The 21,565-nt window shown below is 26.4% G+C and overlaps 1 protein-coding gene across 5 annotated transcripts in view; it reads left to right on the top strand.

Moving 5' to 3' along the window:
- LOC725093 (phosphofurin acidic cluster sorting protein 2) overlaps positions 1-21,565 on the top strand; it is a 68,343-nt gene extending 46,778 nt beyond the window's left edge. The window contains exons 1-12 of one of the 5 annotated variants that reach the window (XM_016912335.2): positions 2,444-2,572; positions 5,861-6,164; positions 7,666-7,950; positions 8,535-8,637; positions 8,729-8,908; positions 11,310-11,414; positions 16,154-16,422; positions 17,048-17,253; positions 17,509-17,847; positions 18,292-18,689; positions 19,242-19,358; positions 19,718-21,565. In XM_016912335.2, the coding sequence (XP_016767824.1) occupies positions 2,508-2,572; positions 5,861-6,164; positions 7,666-7,950; positions 8,535-8,637; positions 8,729-8,908; positions 11,310-11,414; positions 16,154-16,422; positions 17,048-17,253; positions 17,509-17,847; positions 18,292-18,689; positions 19,242-19,358; positions 19,718-19,851 (2,505 nt within the window). In that variant the 5' untranslated portion in view covers positions 2,444-2,507 and the 3' untranslated portion in view covers positions 19,852-21,565. Of the gene's footprint in view, positions 1-2,443; positions 2,573-5,860; positions 6,165-7,665; positions 7,951-8,534; positions 8,638-8,728; positions 8,909-11,309; positions 11,415-16,153; positions 16,423-17,047; positions 17,254-17,508; positions 17,848-18,291; positions 18,690-19,241; positions 19,359-19,717 lie in introns of those variants that run through there. The other 4 variants (XM_026441005.1, XM_001120982.5, XM_006559788.3 and 1 more) reach the window with 4 other exon arrangements.

Here is a 21,565-nt window from a genome sequence, read left to right as displayed (position 1 = left end):
ACTAAATTATAACATCGAAATATCAACAAAACTTTGATTATGTTAAACATTTATTTAAAATCAGGTTATAGATTAAAAATCTATTTTAAAAGTTTAAAAACAAGAAGAATATGAAAGATCGTATGATAAAAATCACGGCAGTAGTAACAATTATGTAATGTACCGTTTATAAATATTTTATCTTAAAAATAATGCAAAATAATCAATTTTCAACTTTAAATAGGCTCGAGAAATTGTACTATATATCAATAATATAAATTGAAAATTATTTTATTTAAAAATATTTAGATAAGAGCACAATATAAATCTTCTAATTCTTTTATCTATGAAATATATCCAAATGCTTATGGATTATAGTGCATTTACATATCCCTTCGACAGAAAACTCTTGATATCGCACGAATACGTCGTTTTTTTTCCATCAAAGTTGCGATAGGCGATCAGGATCAATAATTCGCGTTAATAATACAAAATTACCAACGGGGGTAAGAAAGTGTATTGCATAATGAATGACATCGTGCGACAAAAGAGGGTGAATTCGATGCATTCGTGCTACGACATGATTCGTAGAATTGCACCCCCTTTGCAATAGAACACCATGTTAATCTATCACCATAAATTTGTTATTATACGTTCGAAAATTAATTTTTACTTATTCTATATTTGTCTATGAAGCACGAAGACGTATTGTCTGGAGCTTAAAACTATTTCTGTGCAACTTTTGACCTTTCGAAATTAGATTTCGATATGGGTGATAAAAATCCTTAATTAAATTTGGGATTAATTATTTTTGGATGCAATGATTTCTATTAATTAAAATTAATTGAGTATAATTTACAATTTATTACAGTTTATATTTTTCTATTAAGAACAAAGAATTTATAAATTACACATATTATTTCCTTCATAGTTTCATGTTTCAAAATTATATCTTGAAAAAAATAATATCTTAAAAATTATATCTCTCATCATCAATAATTTGTTCATAATATTTTATCGTACAAATGTACATATTTCAAAAGGGAGAGAAAAAAAAAAGTATAGCAAACGATTTCATTTTGACGTTACTTTATTATCTACCGTCCTTTAATACCGTATCTGTTTCTCAATCTTCACATTTCTCTTTTATTCAACGTATTTTTATCTCTCGCAATAGGAAGAGAATAAAAAATTGTAAAAAATTACCAGCAATTCACAATAGCTTTCTAAAAATGTTGATTTATATTCTTCAAAAATTCAAAAAGATCAAAAGATTTACAATAATTCGTAAAAATTAAAAATAAAAAAAATGAATAACTTCCTAAAGATAGATATATCAGAATAATAATATTCTTTTTTCATTTTTTACACGTTACATATGCTACACGCATATCTCAAAAACTATAATAGATATAATAAAAATTCAATGGAGATACTCATCGGTTGAACGGAATTTTTCCTTTTTCCAATCATTTTACTTTCTTACCTTCAGTATTGCCATTCCTTTATCGATCTTCTCCACACATCACTCATTCCTGTTCCACGTCTGCTTTCTATTTATTCCACCCCCGTCGATTCGTGATTGGTCGATAGATAAAAAAAAAAGAAAAGAAGAGAAAAGAAAAGAAAAGGAAAAAAGAAGAAATCGTTCGCAGTGTCTCTGTCCAACTCACCGACAATCATGCTCGTATAGTGGTCGTGCTAGGCGAAGACGTAAAGAGAAACTGAAACACCACCTGTAGTTATAAACCCGTGGATCTATAGTTAGCGCTTTCGCCCCCGAACCGTGGAGGGAAGCTTTCCATAAATAAAAATAACTACCTTCCTCCCTCGCGTGTAGCAAAGGGGTTCCTCGAGAATTACGCTCCCGTTTCCTATGGTTTTCGTCGTTTGCACAGTCAGCTGCGGCTAATCGAGTCGACTAAAGTTGTTGCGTCCGATTTGAAATATCGTATGGAAGATTTAATCGTATTTTCGATTGTTATTTTCGTATTTTCGGGGAATAAAGAATATCGAGGCATTGAGAAGTGATTTTATTTTGAATCGTGTGAGATTATTATTCAAATTGGATTGAAATTGTGAGAAGAAATAAATTTCTTGTGTCAAGAGAATAGGGAGTGAAGATGAAATTCGATTTGAATTAAATTGTATATGTGAATCGAAAAAAATAATTATAACACATACGCAAGATAAAAAGTGATTCGACTTTGATTTTAAAATAACTTTTTTTTTGTATTTTTTATTTTAACATAGAGAGTGAGTTACTTTATTAAAGTTTATATCAATTCAATGTTATTCTATTTTCTCAAATCATGCTTTTTTAAAAAAATAATCGTGAGTTTTATCGTATGTTTTTATAAGTGATAAATTTTTCTTTATTTTGATAAATATTCAGATTATTTTTCATCATTTTTAACCGCAATTATTCGATATAATTTATATTGTGAAAACATAAAAGAAAAATAAAATTTCACTTAGTGACAAGAGGAGTGAATAAATGTTTTGAAGTGCTATTGATTTGCAGAATTATGGAAGAAACAAAGAGATCAAGCATTCGCATAATACGAGGAAAAATAGCAAAGAATTGCAAATGGTAAGCCAAGAAATGGAATATCGATTGACCGGTAGTTTTTAGCTATAACTGTAACTATTACGTCCGAGTAAATGATACTATTTTAGATTTTTTATGTATGCATACATTATCTAAGTAAATTCCTTCGTGAACTGCACATTAATCATTGTTTTATACCATGAATATTTCTTTTTACTGCGTTTTACAAATTGCTTGAATATAAAAAAAAATCTATGTGCATTTTTAATGAAAAAAATTAAAAAAGATTTTATAAATATTATATTACATAGATTCTACAAATGGCTCGTTTAAATTTTATAAATTTCACAATATTATTTATAAATATATATCAAATATTTTTCTATTAAGTAAAATTTTATTAAATTTATTAAAACGTAAGACATATTATATCATATATATGTAGGATTGTTAAGAAATCCTATATATTTTATTCATAAAATAATTTTTAAAAAAGAAAAATGCTTATGCGTATAATTTCTTATTTAAATCATATTACATATCTATTAATAGTCACTTTCAATTTAATTTAACTGATGGACAGCACAATCCAACTTGTGTCTTTCATCAAGAATATTCCATCCAAGGACTCGCAACTTCTCGTTTGTCCTAATCGAAACGTTGCTCTCGTTAACGCGAACGTTTTTGCTTTAACCTGATTCTTGGCAGTAAAAGCGATTAAAACGTGGTTCTCTGGCGTGCTCGTGTCAAAGGGTAACGACTAACGTGTCTTTGATGACGAAGATACCGCAAGGATACGATGCACGCTCGTGTGTATGTACATTGGATCCATATTTCATAGTACACGGCACACGCGGTGACGTCTTTAAACGGACATGATTATTATCGTTGTCTACGTACAGTCTGATCGATACCATTGTGCGCCACCATTTTTGCTTTGAGTTTCGATTCGACCTTGTTTCAGAAACGGAACGTCCTTGTTTCTGAAAAGCAGAAGCGACTCGCGAAATTTTGGACGGACGTTCGTTCCACCACCAAATTATGTGGTTTCGAATTGTCGATAAATTTTCGACGATCGATCAATTGAGGTTTTGAACAATTGTGGAAATAAAATGGATGAAAGTTGAGAAAGAAAATAAAATAAGCGAATAAACATTTTTATTGTTAGAATATTTTATTTTGGCAATTGGATTAAATTTCATTTTAAATGTATCGAAACAGGAAACACGTTTATTGATATTGAATATTTATTTTAAGGAAATTTCAGTATAGTTGACAGAGATAAGATAAAATTTAATTTTTTTTTTTCTCGAAAAATTTGAATTTGAAATTTTATGTGGTTTCGAAAAAATGGTTTTGAAAGAATGTTTATTTTTTCATTTTCTTTGTTTGAAGATCTTAATTTGTCTCTGAAAAGGTTAAACGAGAAATCAAAGGTTAGAAGAGTCAGTTAATTCTTGTTATGTGAACTCCAGTGTTATGTGTTACTCTTTGTTCCCTGGCGGATTCAGATAAATGGAGTTGCGCAGTATACGAGGTGTTTCACATAACTGGGTCAAGCTATTTCTTTAAAACGATAGGAGATTGACAAAAATTTCATTTGGCAAAATTAAATTCTAGACAATAAGAAGATACATTGAATGATATAAAATATTTGCAATTTTATTTGAGAAAATAACTTTTATTTAAAAACTCAAAAAAACTTTCAATATAAATATTTTTGCAAATCAAAATAAATTAAAATTAAAATTGATTTTATTTAAGGTATTAATCCTGATTGATTATATGATATATATTTTACAAGTACAAAATATAGTATAAATAAATTGTAGATATAATATAATTCTGAATTAACAGTAGTTTAGTAAAAAATTACAATTGTCTGCAACTTTTTAATTTTATGATATTTTTTCAAGTCAAATAAAAACTCCAGTTCATATACATACTGCTGCGATAATAACGTCTCACTAAAATCTTACACTTCAATTATTTCGTGTGTTCCCGCGGTCACAAAGAGGAACAAGTTCAGTGAAACTTTCATTTCACAAAGAACCTCTTTTCCTACATTTTCTGTTCAAATCTCACTCACAATTTGCATCAATCATTCTAAATATCCTACACGACCTCGATTACCAATGGCAATAAAACGTCCACTTGTAACACTTCAAAACGAGCACCGTCAATCGCCATAAATCTCGTCAAATAGCGTCAAACCCGCGTCAATGCGATATTCCAATAAAGTATTGCTGATTTGGCTCATTGTCGTCATGATGAATGTCTTTGTTAGTCGATAAATTCTGATGATTCATTCCATCTCTTTGTTTATTGTATCGCTGAATGATTAGTCGCTACAACTGCAAGTTTGAATTATTTCATTTTGAAGTATTTAATATTATTTCATATCCTTATTTCCTATTTTAATGATGAAGACTTTTTATTATTTTTATTACACAAAATGAATATAAATTAGAATTGAGAATAGAATAGAATTCAGAATATTCAAAAGTGATTCTGTTTTTCATAGGATTCGTGTTATGTTCGCCATTAATAATATTTAATAAAATATTATCATAAATTTATAATATAAAACTATATTTACATAGTATAGATACAATTTATATTTATTATATTTATTCACGTCAAATGATAGCAATTTACAATTTAAAAATTTATTTGTATAGCATGTGCAATCAAATTTGAATAAAAGCATGATGTTAAAAATAATAAAAAGTAAATAAAATAATAAAAATAGAAAAATACTGCATGAAATTACTGATATTAAATAAATAATTGATGAGAATGATTCAGATGAGATATACTTAAAAGAGAAAAAAGATATATTTACATTTCTAAGATTTTTAACTTTATTTAATATCCATTAAATAATTATATCTATTCTAAAAGTGTTAATAATAAAAAATTAATTATTAAGATAATAAAAGTAATGATTCATCGTATATTTCTAATAAGTTCCATCATTTATGGCTTGCAATAATTAATTGCCATAGATAAAGATATAATTAATTAAACTTTGATATTTCTTATGCAGAAAAGATAAAAATACATAAAATTCAGTAGAATTTCTAATTTTCTTGTATTTAATCTTTCAACTCAAAACATTCATCATTGATTAAATTTTCCTTATCTATTCTATAAATAATTTTTATATGAGAAATCTATTTCTGTATTGTAAAACTATATATTGCACTTTTGTCTTGAAAATTATACAATTGATATATTTAAAAAACAGTTTTAAAAAAACACACATATCAATAACGTATGTATTATCTAAATCTAATAAAATGAAAAAATCTTTGAAATTTTCTTTAGGCTGTGCTCCTTGACCTTGACCCGTCTGGTGATTTTACGGCCATTAGGCTCTGATTTAACCTCGATCAGCATCGCGGTGAAGATGCAGAGCTCGAAGAGAACTTTACGTTCAAATGAGATGGCCATCCCCAGCGGTGGCATGCTGGACACTGAACTCGAGCTCCAATTCGCTCTTCAGTATCCACATTTCCTCAAGAGGGACGGCAACAAACTGCTGATACAGCTTCAGAGGAGAAAACGCTATAAAAATCGCACCATGCTCGGATACAAGACTCTAGCTGAGGGAGTGATCAACATGGCTCAGGTAAATGGATCGATTTTACTAGCATACTGTTCGATATAGGGTTCGATATAGGAATGCATTTCCTCTTGGTAAATGAGGATTAAAACCAGATTATGTAGCGTTAACGCTCAATTTGGTCGTTGGTCTTGACATTTAGTTTAGTCGTTAGTCTCACAGCGGTGAGTCTTGTTAGATTCTGCTTGTTTGGTGAGGGGATGGATGAGGTGATAACGGAGAAAAAAGGAATTTGTGAAACTTGTCTTTCAATTTAGTGGAATTCAAGAATCTTTTATTTAAAATTTGAAAATAAATGTAAAAGTTTATATTTGAATTATACATTATTTAATGAAATTTCATTATTTAATGATAATAAAAAAAATTGTTATTATATGACTTTTATATTTTTTTATTTTTTTTTATGCATTATATTTTTATGATCGTGCAATAAAAACTTTCAATTAAATTCAAGGAATTGTACATAGTATAATAATTTTTTGTGTTAATAGAATATTATGTAATATAAAGTTCATGCTGATATTAATTTTCCAATTTTAATAATAAAATTAAATAAGTTGTATGTTTTATTCTGAGAAAATAAATATTCTTTATCCAAATATAATCAATTCAATGAATTTGTTAAAATAGATACTGTTATGAATAATAATTTGGAATAAATTATATTAGAAATAAGTGGAAAATAAAAATTGTTGAATAAAAATAAATATGTTAAATTTTTTTAGTTCATTATGAAAAATTAAATTATAACAGTTAATCAAAATTAATGACGGAATAATATAATTTGTGATTGAATGATTGATTTATTGCTTCTAATTCATTACTACAAGGTTATCGTTTAATTTGAGATGTACATATATAGGATTACATTATTATTATACCTGCGTTTGAATCTCCAGAGATTGGATTGCAAATGCAATGCATTAGATTAAATCAGGATATCTTGTGACATACAGGAACTATATATGAATGAATATTTTGAGTTAAAGAAGAGTTGCATCTAATTTAATATTCTTGCTTAATATGTTCCATTATTAAAATGTATAAAAAGGCATTAAAAACAATCTTATTTTATACACATTTGATTCATCTGTTTATTTTATTATTTAAATAAATTATTATTATTAAATGTTGCTTATTAATCTTCTTAATTAATTTTAACTCACAAAAATAATTTATTATTTATTCATCTACATAAATATATTTTTAATAATATATTCTAAAAAATTAATAATAAGAACAAAAAAAATAACTAGAAGAGTTTTTAATTTAATGACTTAGTACTGTCATAAATACAGATTTATCTTTCAAGTTTAAGGAGACTAATCGTTCAATCTTCATTTCTGCAGCATCCCTATTTCCTTCCTACCTAATCATCTACACGAAAGAGGTTCGTTCACCTTAATCAAACCCATTCGGCACCATACCACTTTGCAGAAAAAAAAAAAAAGAAAAGAAAGAAAGAAATCGTTTCTCATCGTTCTGTTGCACCTGCGTGTATTTACAGGTTCTCCAGAAGCAGATGGACCTGGAGTTGGAGCTGGTGTCGGACAAGGCTGAGAAATATGGCGGACATTCGGTCGCGCTGGCTCGCGTGAGCGTCGTCGCGCTCAGCTCTCAGCCGGTCGACCAGGACAAAAGACTGAACGACCCGAATGAGAGGCTCTGTCCCGAATATAGCGACGAGGAGGAAGAGTTCAGCTCAGAAGGTGAGGCGGAAGGCAGCGACAGCGAGCCGACTCTTGAGATGCACAGGCGGAAGAGTCGGGGAAAGATTCCGACGAATGCCAGGGTATGTGAAAGGAATTAGTTCCGCTTTGCTAAGTGTAACTGCCTATTGTATCGAGTGGCTTCTTTTCATACTTGATTGTTGCAAAGACCACGTATAGTAGTAGTACTTTACTGGCTAATTAATGAGTCGCTAATTCTATTTGTTTTTGAAGATATTTTTTTTTTAATAATTATCAGTTTTAGATTAATAAAAATAAGAATCAAGGAGATTGAGAGATAAATGATAAGATAATTAGATTTGTAATGTTTAGAAAGCGTTCAGAAATTGTAGCTCATATGTATATTATTTATTATAATTTTCATTACTGTCTCAAAATAAAGAAGAAAAGAATTTTGAAAAATTTAACAAGAGATAATATATGTATTTTTTTGACATACATTATTATGACAATAAAATATAGGTTTAATTATTGCTGTTATAGTCCATCACCAAACTATTATAGAATTTATTAGTATATATAATAAGAAAAAAGAAATTTAAATGTATTTTTTGAAACACAAGTTTGCAATGATTAACTATTATATTAAATTAAAATTGTAATAATTTTAACTCAATGTTCAATAAATTCGTGTTTATTCTTGCAGCAAAGAAATTTAAAGCAAAAATTCATAGCTCTGCTGAAAAGACGGTTCAGGGTATCCGAGGATTTAGATCAAGATCAAGAGGAAATTGGGCAGAAGCTTTCAGGTAATTCACGTATTATCCTTTCACCAAAAATATAAAAATTCTAAAGAAATAATACACACGTTTCACGAACATCTTATTCATTATTTTATAGAGTCGTTAACTGGATTTGTTAAAGGCGCAGAGATGGAAATCGAAGAACTGTTCGATGAACTGGAAGATTTGTCCGACAGTGGTCCAGAATTGGACACCATGTCGGTCAGTAGCACACCCAAGCCATCCCTTCGACCTTTCTTCAGTTCTAGTCGATCTCTCCTCGCTCCTCCTCATTCCGGTAAGTGAACTTGCTTTTATTATATCGTTGAGTATCGTAGATTTTGTAACACGTGAATCTTGATTGGCAAATACGAATGTTTGCAATGCTTCGTACGGTGTAACTATTACGATGTAACGAAGAGGAAGAAAGAATGAAAGAAGTGTAATAACATTATGACCACTTTAAAAATCGGTCTAATTATTCCTTCTGTCGAAATAAATTGCACACGGTAAGGAACGTTATCATGTCATTTGATGAATATTATCTTTTAATTTGCTTTTGCTAGAAAGAAAAAGAGGTATTTTGTGCAATTGAAAAAAGTAAACACTTTCTACAAATCAAAAGTGAAAATTTATTTATTTTCATCGAGAATACTGTAGTTGTTGATACATAATTTAAATATCTTTGTAGATTTTTTATTATTATATATGTTAAGTATTTTCAGAATTTTTATAAGAATGATATCTGCATAAAATAATATACCATTATTTTTATTTTAATTTTATTTTTAGAATATATCATTAATATATGTAATATTAGTTTAAATAAATAGAAAAATTTGTAGAAAATATTTTAGTGAAATTAGAAACTTTTAATTAATATCATAGTTATCACAAGATTTAGATATTCATTGCTTGTATATTATAGAATTAAAGAAATATTGTTATTTAACTTTTATAATAATCATTTTTATTATATATTAGTATTATGTATATTAATATGTAATCATTAATTTAATATAACGAGACATGTCAACATTACGAATATGTAATTATTAATTTAATATAATGTGACATGTCAATATTATGAAAGTTAAACTAAATTAAATATTTTCGATACTTGTAGAAAGTGTGTTCAAAAATTTTCTTTTTTTTCATTTATAATTTGGCCATATTTGACATTTTGCAGCATTGTATAGCCGTTTGCTATTTTATTATATGTATATTTATTGCATTTTAAATTGTATATCTTCCTCTTTTTCAGTAAGAATATCACGCTATTGAAATTATATATTAAAAAAAAATAAACAGAGTAAAAAGAAAAATTTTTCATCCTGTATTGATCTGGATTAGTTCTGCATACAATGACTTAAGATTAAAACGATTTAATCGTACTCCTCTGTTATATTGAATCTCTTTGTTTTCTAGAAATATCTCAGAAATTTATTCTTATGCATTCTGATTTCTATTATACTTTCTATGTACGTCAATTTTTTTAAGATTAATGATTGAATTTCAAGATATCACGAAATTTTTGAACGACTAGTAAAAATTTTATTATAATACAATTCATTATTCTTTTAGATGATTTTCTTTTATTGAAAGAATTTATAATAATAATAATTTTACTTTATATATAATATTAATAAAATTTATATCTATATTTATTTTTTGAAAAAATTAAATAATTTAATTGATTGAAAAAATAGAATAACATTTATTTTTTTTATATTATAATTTCTGCAATTATTAAAATTTGAATGTAATATCGATTTGCTTATTAAATAGAAAAATATGGTTATATGGAAAATTGTTAAAGTGGAAAATGTAGAGAATATGGAGATAAATCCGTTGAATATAATAGGATTTTACACTTGAGCTCATCCAGTTTTTGTAGGATTAAATGAAAACTAGTGACCAAGTATTGTTCGAAGAAAATAAAGTTCCTTTTATAATTTAATCTGAACTTTTTTTTTATTACTAATGAAATAAATTCTAAATATAAATAAAAATAAATATATGTCATAATGTAAAAGTTGTTATGCAAAATTTCATTTAATTATAATTTATTTATAAAATTTATAGAATTTAATTTAGTCTACAAATAAATTTAAATATATTCTTCGATATTACCAAATTTTCAAAATTTATTTAATTTACATTTCTCGTTTCTTTATTATAGTAATTACATAAATATTGGATCATAATCAAATATATAATGGAGTTATTTAAAAATCTCAACTAAAAATTTGTAATATCAAATACACGAGAATTTATTATACATTATACATTACAATTTTAAATAAAATATATCTCACTAATTAATTTATCTTATTAATTTAATGATACAATTAATTATGATTACAATTTAACGTGAAATGAAAATATCAAGGACATATCAAAACTTTTATAAATTCTTTTCTTTGAGCATTTGAATTCAAATTTGAATGTTAAAGGATTTTTATTAACATTATTATAAATTTATCATAAATTTGCGATGCTTCGCAATTCTTTTTATATAGATAACGCAATAATAACAATATAACATAACGATAATAATGAAAATAAAAGAATATAACATAAGCTGTTAAATAAAATATAGACATAAACGTTTCGTTGCCAATATGGATTCAGATCTGTTTAACTAAGTGAAAGTCTGGTGCGTTGGCTTTGCATTGTTGCATGTTACGATTCGGTAGTAGTAACCAACGAGGAAACCGGAAGTACTCCTGCGACAGCCATAGGTCAACAGAGCGCAGGTCAGCCAACAAAAGAGAAACATCGTATCGGACACACTACTCCAGGTATGTAAAGGCACACTACCAGATCATCATGATTTAAAAGGATAAGTTAACTTTAGATAATTTTTTTTTCTCTTTTACTTCTTTTTTTCTATTTTTTTTTTTTATTTATTTATTATTATTTTTTTTTTTTTTAAGAATCTGCTTCTTCGCTACAAGCATGGCTGCGTGAATTTATAGCATGATATATTTTATTCTTTTATCGAGATTTCCCTTCCTTGTGATGGTTTTTTGCTTGTTGGAAAATATATAGATTCGAAATAATTAATTGTATATTTTTTATTTATTTTATTTCTTTTTTTTTATTAAAATTCTAAAATCTTATTCTAAAAGATTTTAAAAATGATGCTTGGAAATTGAAATAATATATAAGGATATTTTTTATTTTAATTAAAAAATTAATTAAAAATTAATTAAATTAAAAATTGATTAAAAATTTTTATATAATAATATAATTAAATAATTGATATTTATAATTATAAATAATTTCTACTCTATTATATATATATAAATACTTCTTATTTTTAATAATATTTAATATTTGATAAATATTTAATTTTTTGAATTTTATTAATATATTTTTTTGTATATTTATTGTATTTTATTAATATATATATTTTTTTTCTTTTGAATATTTTTGAATTCTTTTAAATAATAATTAATGAAATAATATATTTATTTTAATTAAAATATTTTTTTTTTTATCTTTATTCAATTATAAATATTAATTGATATTTCTTCAATAATATCTTATTAAAATATATATTAGATTTCTGTTATTTAATGTATCTACGAATTTCCAAGCATCAAGAAATTCATTTGAAATATTCTAACAATAGAAAATTCATTTTTCTTAATATCGTGAGTTTTGAAGATAAAAGAAAATAGAAAAGATTATTTATAATTACAATAATTAGATAATCCCTCGAGTATTTAACTAAATAATTTAGCCAGGAAAGAGACTGAAATACATATCGCGATGTACGCAATTTTGTAGATTGGAGAAGGAACTCCAGCGCATGAATGACCTCTTGCTAATCAGCAGAAGCTTGGTGTTTCGAGATCAAAGATATAAAAATTGGTAATTAGATGCCTCATAGTTTTACGATAGATTGTTCTTAATAATGAATTTTCAATTTGATTTAATGTTCAATTTCATGTATTTCTCATTGTAAGTATGATCAAAAATAGATCATCTTTTATGATCTCTTTATAACACTTGAGCTATCTAACAAGGATAATCGAAGTTGAGACATCTTTCAATTTTTGTATTGTATTTTATATTTTTCTTTTATTTTTTAATAAATTTTGTTGGATAAAATATATTGAAATTATTTCTTAATAGAATTTGAAAAGGAATAAGTAATTTTTAAAAAGAATAGAAAAAAAAAAGGATAAAGAGAATAAAAAAAAACAAATAATTATTTTAAATAAAATTATAAATATTTGAAAATAAAGATATTTGGAAATAGATTCCAAAATGAAGAAATTTAATAGAAAAATAAATTATTTCTAAACAATTATTCGTTATAAATTTTTGATTTATAGTAATATATTTCAAATGTGAACTTCGATAAAAAATTATTGATGAATGATAAAAACAAGATGAATGATAAGATTTGTTTAATTATGAATTTTGGAATAAAATTTTTAATGTCTATTTTTATAAATTTCTATTATCCTTATGTAGCTATCAAATTAAAAAAAAAATATACTTTCTATCTCATATAAATGTTAAAATAAATAAGATGAAATATATTTGTAAAATTCAATAAAAATAAATATTTATCTGGCATCTGATTTCTTTTGTATTTATTTTTGCTTCTGCAACACTTTCGAACGGAATTCAGTTTCTCTCGATCGTTCTACATTTATAGAAGAATTATATTTATATATATATATCGTGTGTTTGTGTGCCTGTTATATGCCTTTTTATACGTAGTAAACTTGAATAAAATCAAAAGCAACTTAACATCAAAATCCGCTGGCCTCTCTCTTTCTGCCTCTCTCTATCTACCTATACGTACGTATCTATCTTTTTTATACTATAAACTTTATAATACATATATTTGTCTTTTTAATAAGTCTTTATTTTTATTTCCTCTGATCACTGTCTCGATTAATCAGTGCGAATACGAGTTATTCTCGAGACTTTTGATATTATTAATATAAAAATGAAAATGTAAAAATATACTCGACTCATAAACATATTCATGATCACAAATATCTATTATCCATTGCATTTTGTACGCAATATAATGTATCCTTTGATGTTAGTACATTTTAATAAATTCTTTCATATATTCTTATACGTATTTGCATATATTCCATGAAAAGAATCGAATTAATTTATTAGAATGTTTTATAATTTTATCATCTGAATCACAAAGTTTATATATATTATAGATTTTGATTGATCTTTTTTTTTTTTTGAAATAATCTTTTTCTAATTTATTTTAGAAATCTTATTTTATATTTTCAATTCATTTTTTTACTTCTTTTTGTTTATCGTAACTTTAATTATTCTAATTATATTATTTATTGAATTATATTTATACATAGAATTTCTATTTTTTTAGATTAAAACAATAAATCAAAATATCATATAATCTTTCTGAATGATTTAAAAAATATTCTGATAAAACTATCTGATTTTCTTTTAGAACACCCTATATACATATAATATAATGTATTCAATCGAGCCATTGCGTCGATCAATTAAACGCATAGAGTACATTAATATATAACCGTTCATTTGAACGCGTTATAGACTTCGTTTCTCTATCTCTTTTTCTCTTTCTTTCTGTCACTCTATCTTTTTTTCTGTGTGTCTTTATTTCTCTGCGAGTTAATCGATCACCCGATTGCTGCGTACATTATCGATTGTAAAGTTGAGACCATAATTGTTGAATTGAGAACAAATTGATTTGTTTAAATTCAGTTGTTAATGGTAGAGAATATGGATTGAACATAATTTTTTTTTTTATTTATAATTTGTAAGATTATGTGTGTTTAAAGAAGACTGTGTTAAAGATAAGAATAATAATTTTATTAAAGAATTTCAAAATAGAATTTTATAATGGATAATATGATATATTTTTTTCAATTAATAATTGAAGAATTTATTACAAAAATGACTTTGTTAAATTTTAATCAAAAGATCCATAACTTCATATCTTCATTAGATATATGTTCATAAGTATATGTATTTAAAAACTAATGATAAATTATAATCATCATAATTATTTAAAATATTTAAGTATTAGAATTATTTAAAGTATTAAAAGAACGAAAAACATAATTATTTAAAATATATTTCTTTTATTAAAATATAATATTAAAATATATTTCTTACAATTAATAGATATTTATAAATTCTAATATTTTATCACAAAAATAATAATAGCAAGATATTATTATCGTTATAATTTATGATTGAAAATATAATTAAAATGCAAAGCGTAATCGCATAAAATGTTTTATAAACGATAGCTTATATTATATTTAATCTATCTGTCTATCTGTCATTTTTTTATTTTAAAGAAGAGAATATTTTTTTTAAATGAATATTATGATGCAATTATTGTAAATTAAATGTTAAATAGATTTGACGATAAAAAAGAGAAACATTAAGATAATTACATTTTTCAATTTTTTCTTTTTAATAACACTAGTTTTAACTGCAGAAGTTTCTACTCCGTATTTCATTAGTATGTTTACTTTATCCTTTTTGAAATAACAAGATTAAATTTTATTTCAATTTATTTCTTTTTTATAGAGAAATTATTCTTCTAATAAATTGTTTACTTTTATGCTATTATCGGTTTATTTAAATTATTATATTATTTCTCAAACATGAAACAGAATTTTCATGGAGAATATTATTAAAATTTAAATAAAATTTTATCAATATTAAAATTAATAATTAATATATCTTTCTGATACATTACTTTATAATTGGAAAGTAAATCGTTCAATCATTCAAGAGGTATTAATTAATTGCATTTATAATAACAACATATTTAACTTAATAATTTTATTTTGATTACGATGATGATCTTTAAATTCAATCGATTAATCATATTATATTATATTGTTTAGTTTATATTCCATATAAAAAATATAAATATTTTAAGATTAAGTGACTTAACTCTCAAAATCTCATCGATCCTACCTAGCATTAAGATGTATATTTATTTCGGGATTTCCCGAAATCGCAGGTAGTTGGAATGTATACTGCTAGTCAAAAGTTTGGGATCATTGTGCATTCATTACAATCCAATAATTAAAGAAAAAGAAAAAAAAATTAAAATTTCTTACCAATCTAAGGAAAATTTTTGTGAATATCAAAATTGATATTGTAAATTAATAACAAAATTAAATTCATTATATTCTGAAACAGACAAAGTGATTTCAAACTTTTGATTTGTAATATACGTTTCGATAACATTCGATTTCTGGAAATTCCTAAATATATATATGTATATATATATATGTACATATATATATACACATATCCTAACATATCCTAACAATCTGAATTATTGAATTTAAAGATTAATCGAAGTTAAATTATTAATTATTGATTTACTTACATGTTGCTATTATTGTTGTATTTATTGTTGCTTTTTAAAAATGAAATTCACCAAAATATATGGTCTCAAATTTACGCTCGATCGTAATACATACGATCTCCAAATGTGATACACAACGACACGAGAAGTAATGAAATTTCGTTGCAGAGCGCGGAGTGGATAGGCAAAGCGACGATAGTTCCCGAAGAGCGGACAGCGATTCACATCCGGAGAATTGGACAGATCACGAGGCGAACGATCCTCCGAATTACGTGACGGGTTCCCCACCGAAATCAGAACAGCATAACAAGACCGAAAGTTCCGATAAAAGGAGCAGGCTTTTTACTCGCGACAGAGGTGCACCAGGCACCAACAAGTCTAAAAAGCACAGCCTCAGCGTGGATTTGAAACCTCCGGCTGACTTGAATAGTTCCGAGGTATGATAGTTTTGCAAATTGGTTGAAATTTTGCTTTGGCTAGTCTTCATTATTTTTTGATAGTATCTTCTTAAGATAGATTTGATGTTTGAATGGATAATGAGTTTTTTGATTTTATAATGTATAATTCTATCTTTTTAAATGAATTTATAATATACAAGATGTTAATATATTCATTGAAAGTTATATTTAAATTTGCGTTAGATAAAGCATGTTTTTCTTCATTTAATGCAAATTTTAATTGCTCGTAACTTAATAAATGAACTTCAATCAACATTTTTATTTATTCTCGCCTCTAACATCAACCGATCAAAGATATCTCATGAATATATTAATATCCTGTGTATCTTATAACATGAATATTTCATTTTGTTTATATTATTAGACCTAACTTAATTCTCTTCTTAATCATTTTGTATAATAATTTAATCCAATTTGAATATATGTGAATTTCATTATAATTTTAGTATATGCAATAGTCAATTTATTAACTTTATTTTTTTCGATATTAAATTCATATTCCATTAATATAGAAATAATGGAATGTGATCTCTTGAAAATGATCTTGAAACAGATCGCTTGTATATCAAGATGGATATTAAAGTGGAACGCATATCATTTCCAGCCAAGAAAAGCGTTGGTTGAGCAATTAAGCCGGGTTTTACCGGATGACAGTTTGCCGGATGCTGTGTCGTTGGTATCGTTAGCTGATCCAGGTGCGGCGGTCTTAGCTACGAGACTTCAAGAAAGGAATCACAGAGTTCTGACGACTGCTTCTCCAGCAGACATTCGTGCCACGTTCACATGTTTAGTCACGCGAATACAAAAATTGTAATTGTAGTTTTTTTCTATTTAAAAAGAAAATTACATGAAAATGTAGGAAAATCTTAACTAATCAATTGAATCATAGTTCATATTCATTATAGATGTCATTGTAAAGTTACAGTCTTTTTAACCAACAACAATTTAAATTTCTTTTTTTTATATAGAATCATGAAAAATTATTTTAATTATTTAATCTCTTCATTTTCATGCAGTTTCATCATTTTTTTTTAAATTAACCAAAAAATATCTTTTTATTTTTAGTTGTAACAGTTCCGCTAAACCACCAGCACCGATCAAAGTGGTGATCGCTGGTGGAGACAGTTTCGTAAACGCAGTGCTTCGCCATTACGTGGATCAGTTAAGTTTTCGACCGCAGAATTATTTGAAATTCTTCGTCGTACCTCTTGGTTCGAATACATTGTCTAAGTACCTTAGCTCGATAGATGCAAAATACTCGATGCTATTTGGTGACGAGTGGAAAGAATTGTTGGAAAGAGAGGGTGGTGGCGCAAGCGAGGGTGCGGCTAGGGTTTCGGAGTATTTGGCAACGGCTGGTACAACCTTGTTGCTACCCATTGCAGAAGCCATGGTTACATACAGGTACGATATTTCGCATAATATATATTTTGATTTTATTATCTAATAAATTTCCAATATAATAATTAAATACAATTAAAAGCAATTTAATAATATAATTATTATTATAACACAATCATATAATAATAAAATAATAATTATCATTTGTATATTAATAAATTATTCATTTTATCGTATCAAAATTATTTTAATTCTTAAAATTTTAAATTAAGGGATAAAAAAGAAAATTATTATCTTTTCACAAGGAAAAAAATAAAACTTCTTTCTTTGTTCTATCTTTATAAAAATTTCAAATGCTAAAAAGACCAGTTCTATTTTTCATTAATAGCCATCATGAAAGACCAGAATAAACCAAAATAGTGTAAACAGGAAACAGGAAGCTTTAATTTTAAACAAGAGACGCAGTCTCGTTACGTTAATAAACGGTGTTTCGCTTTAATTTCACAGAGAAACAGACGATAGCAGCCAAATCTTCATCCCATTCATAAACGATGTTCGCGTGGGATGTCCGGATAGTAGTTCCTCCGCATCGGTCGATCTAGAAGAGAGCAATGTGACCATGTCTGGCTCACCGCCTTCTCTGCCACCTCCTGGATTACCTATTCCACTTCCGGGTAGGTTAACACCACCTAGTAGCCCGAACGTTGGTCAACCGACGAGGGAAGGCTGGGAACCGGTTGAGTTACAACTCGATTATTGGAGCAAACATACACAGGGTGAAAAGGGCAAGAATACATTGAGACAGGCGTTCAGGGCGTTGCACGTTCAAAGACTTCCGCCTCATGGAGAGACTCCTGGTCATTATTTATCCATGAATTACACAACAAAGGAGAAAAAACAAAAAAGTATGTGGAAAGTTATCTTTAATCTTTATTTCAATGAAGCCTTTCAAAGTTACTTTGTATTGGCTTAAAGTTTTAACATTTGACGGTAAAAAGGAATATATTAACTTCTTGTCGAAATGAAAAACATCCACAAAATTCACAAAAATATTAGTATACTTTATAAAAGGCCAATTTTATTAAAATAAATCATTTATATTGTTATGTACTAATATATTTTATTTCTAATATATAATATAATAGCATAATACATATTTTAGCATATACATATATTAATTTTGCAATTTCATTGTATTGAAATTTTGTTATATTTTATTTAAATAAATATTATATTTCATATAAAAAAATTAAATCTGAATTTATAATTGCACATAATTTATTTTTAATGAAATTTCTTTTTGTTTTATAGTCCAGATTAGTATTATATTAAAGAAATAAACTTATCATTATGATTTGTCAACTTCATTAAAGTATTTAAATTATATATATTATATTTAATCTTTTTTGATAATTATTACAATATTTATTAACAAATGTTGTTTATTTAATTTACAGTAATGAGATTGGGTAAAAAGAAAGAAAAAGAAAAAGAAAATGAGCCAAAGAGTCAAACGGTCGAAGGCGTGACACGACTTATATGTTCTGCGAAGACTCACAACATTCCATTAAGAGGTAATAAGATATTCTAGTTTTCTAAGGCTATTACGATTGTATAGAATGTCTAAAAATTTCATATTGTGAAAAATTATAAAATAAATTGAAGTGTTCTTCTTTTTTATTAATTTATTTATATATATAAATAATAATACAAATTCTAATTAAATATTCACAAATATTTACAACGAATATTATTAATTTTTAATATATATTTATTAATTTCTATTTTAAATATCTATTTTAAATATTTTCTTTTTATTTCTTTTTTTTTAATTAATATAAAAATTTGAAAATTATGTAAAATATTCGTAAAAAAATGTATCATTCAGTATTTAACATTCAAATCAAATGAATAATTTTTATTTTTTTTTTAGTGAGTATCGATGGTACCGAATGGTACGGTGTGAAATTCTTCCAACTGTCGGCGCAGTGGCAAACGCACATCAAGACGTTCCCGATAGCCATGTTGGAATACAGTCCTCAGCAGCAAACCCCCAACACCACGTAAATATTTTCCTCGTTTCCGTCAGAGGCCAGACATTTTGCCAGATTTCGTTTGTGTTCATGGATATTGCCAATTAGGATCATCAGCTTAGCTTATCGTGCAATACCCGATAACCATCAAATCCTCGAAATTGAAAAAAAAAAATCACAATAAAGAAACATAGTACGCGATAGAATGCAAGTTTATACTGTGGACAATCTGCTACTTTAAAACCGGAAGTCGTTGGAGCTAATTCAGGCAAGTATTTGAATGCTGCCTTTCGTTTCAGTTTAATTACCTCAATTATTGTTTCTCTTTATTCTTTAATTACATTCTAACTACTGTTTTTTTTTTATTATCTGGAATTTATTTTTCTAAAAAAAAATCTCTTGTTTTAATCTCCAAAAGAAAAAAGAAAGAAAAAAAATTCTTCTTGCGTAAAAATTGCCAAGAGTACGCGAGTAGCAATTGTTACTTCAAACTGAAGTGTATTGAAACAATGGTAGACATGGTTAACACATATCGTATTAGAATTAATATAGATAATTTGATGATGGATTTCGTTGGTTATGGGAATGCCACAAACGTAGTAATGGAAACATGTCTTTTTGAACATGATATTTAAAATGCAGAAGCATACACGTCTGATACAATAATCGATTTTTCTAAAAGGGGAAAACATGTATGAATCGTATTGTAGCGATTAATATAAAGGATTCGTTCGAATCAGATCCATCTCTCCCAATTCCCTCCCGTTGACGCGTGTATATATAGGATTTTATAAAGGACGAGAATAGAAAAATCGATCGGTTTCGCTGCAAGTCGAACTGATATATACATATTTGCTAAGATAGATCTTCGTCTGAATCGCAAGGTAGCGAGCAGAGATTAAGCGTTAAATTATGTATTTATTTAATTAACGTGTATTCTATATACATATATATATTATATATACGATCGCATATAGCAATGGAGCATAGAGCGACGTTATTGAAAAAAAGTCTGTGATACAGGCAAACATTTCTCTTAGCGCACAAACATGTTGTTTAGAGAAAGATGACTGTGTATAATTTCGCTGATTTAAACGAGAATTATCGAAGGGAAATATCTTCTTTAAAAATAAATAAAGGGAAATAAAAGAGAAATGGAAAAGAAAAAAAAAAAAATAATACGATGACGATGATAATATACAATGATGAATAGCTCATAGTTATTATACTCCTTTTCTCGTTTAAGATTTCGAAATATTTTTTGTATTCCATTTTATAGATTTTTAGCCCCAGGCTGCTCTAGTTTAAATACTCTATTTTCAGACTTTATCATTTAAATATTTTATTCCCGTTAGAGACAATTTTCTGACTCCTGACTCTTCGATGTAATATACAGTAATATACTCATTTACGTATTATTATTTAGAAGTTAGGGAAAGAGAAAGTGTGAGAAAGTGAATAAATAATAGAAATTATTCAAAAAGACATAAACAAAGATATTAAAAAGAAAAGTATCGAATGACTATGTTTCCCTCCCGTAATATCAAGATGAACACAACTGAAAAAGTATGTGAAAAAAACAGAATCAAAACATTCGTGGTGCGTTTTCCTCTTTCTTTTTATTATTATTTTTATTAATTATTTCTTCTTATTCGCTGTTATAAATCAATGATCCACTAAGCGAGTTATGAGTCGATTATTTTATAATATTTCTTGTTCTTAAAAAAAAAAAAAAAAAGAAAAAAGAG

Source organism: Apis mellifera, linkage group LG5, assembly GCF_003254395.2.
Source record: "Apis mellifera strain DH4 linkage group LG5, Amel_HAv3.1, whole genome shotgun sequence".
Lineage (NCBI taxonomy): Eukaryota > Metazoa > Arthropoda > Insecta > Hymenoptera > Apidae > Apis > Apis mellifera.
The sequence above is the reverse complement of the archived record's forward strand: the minus strand, read 5'-3'. Positions and strand labels throughout refer to the sequence as shown.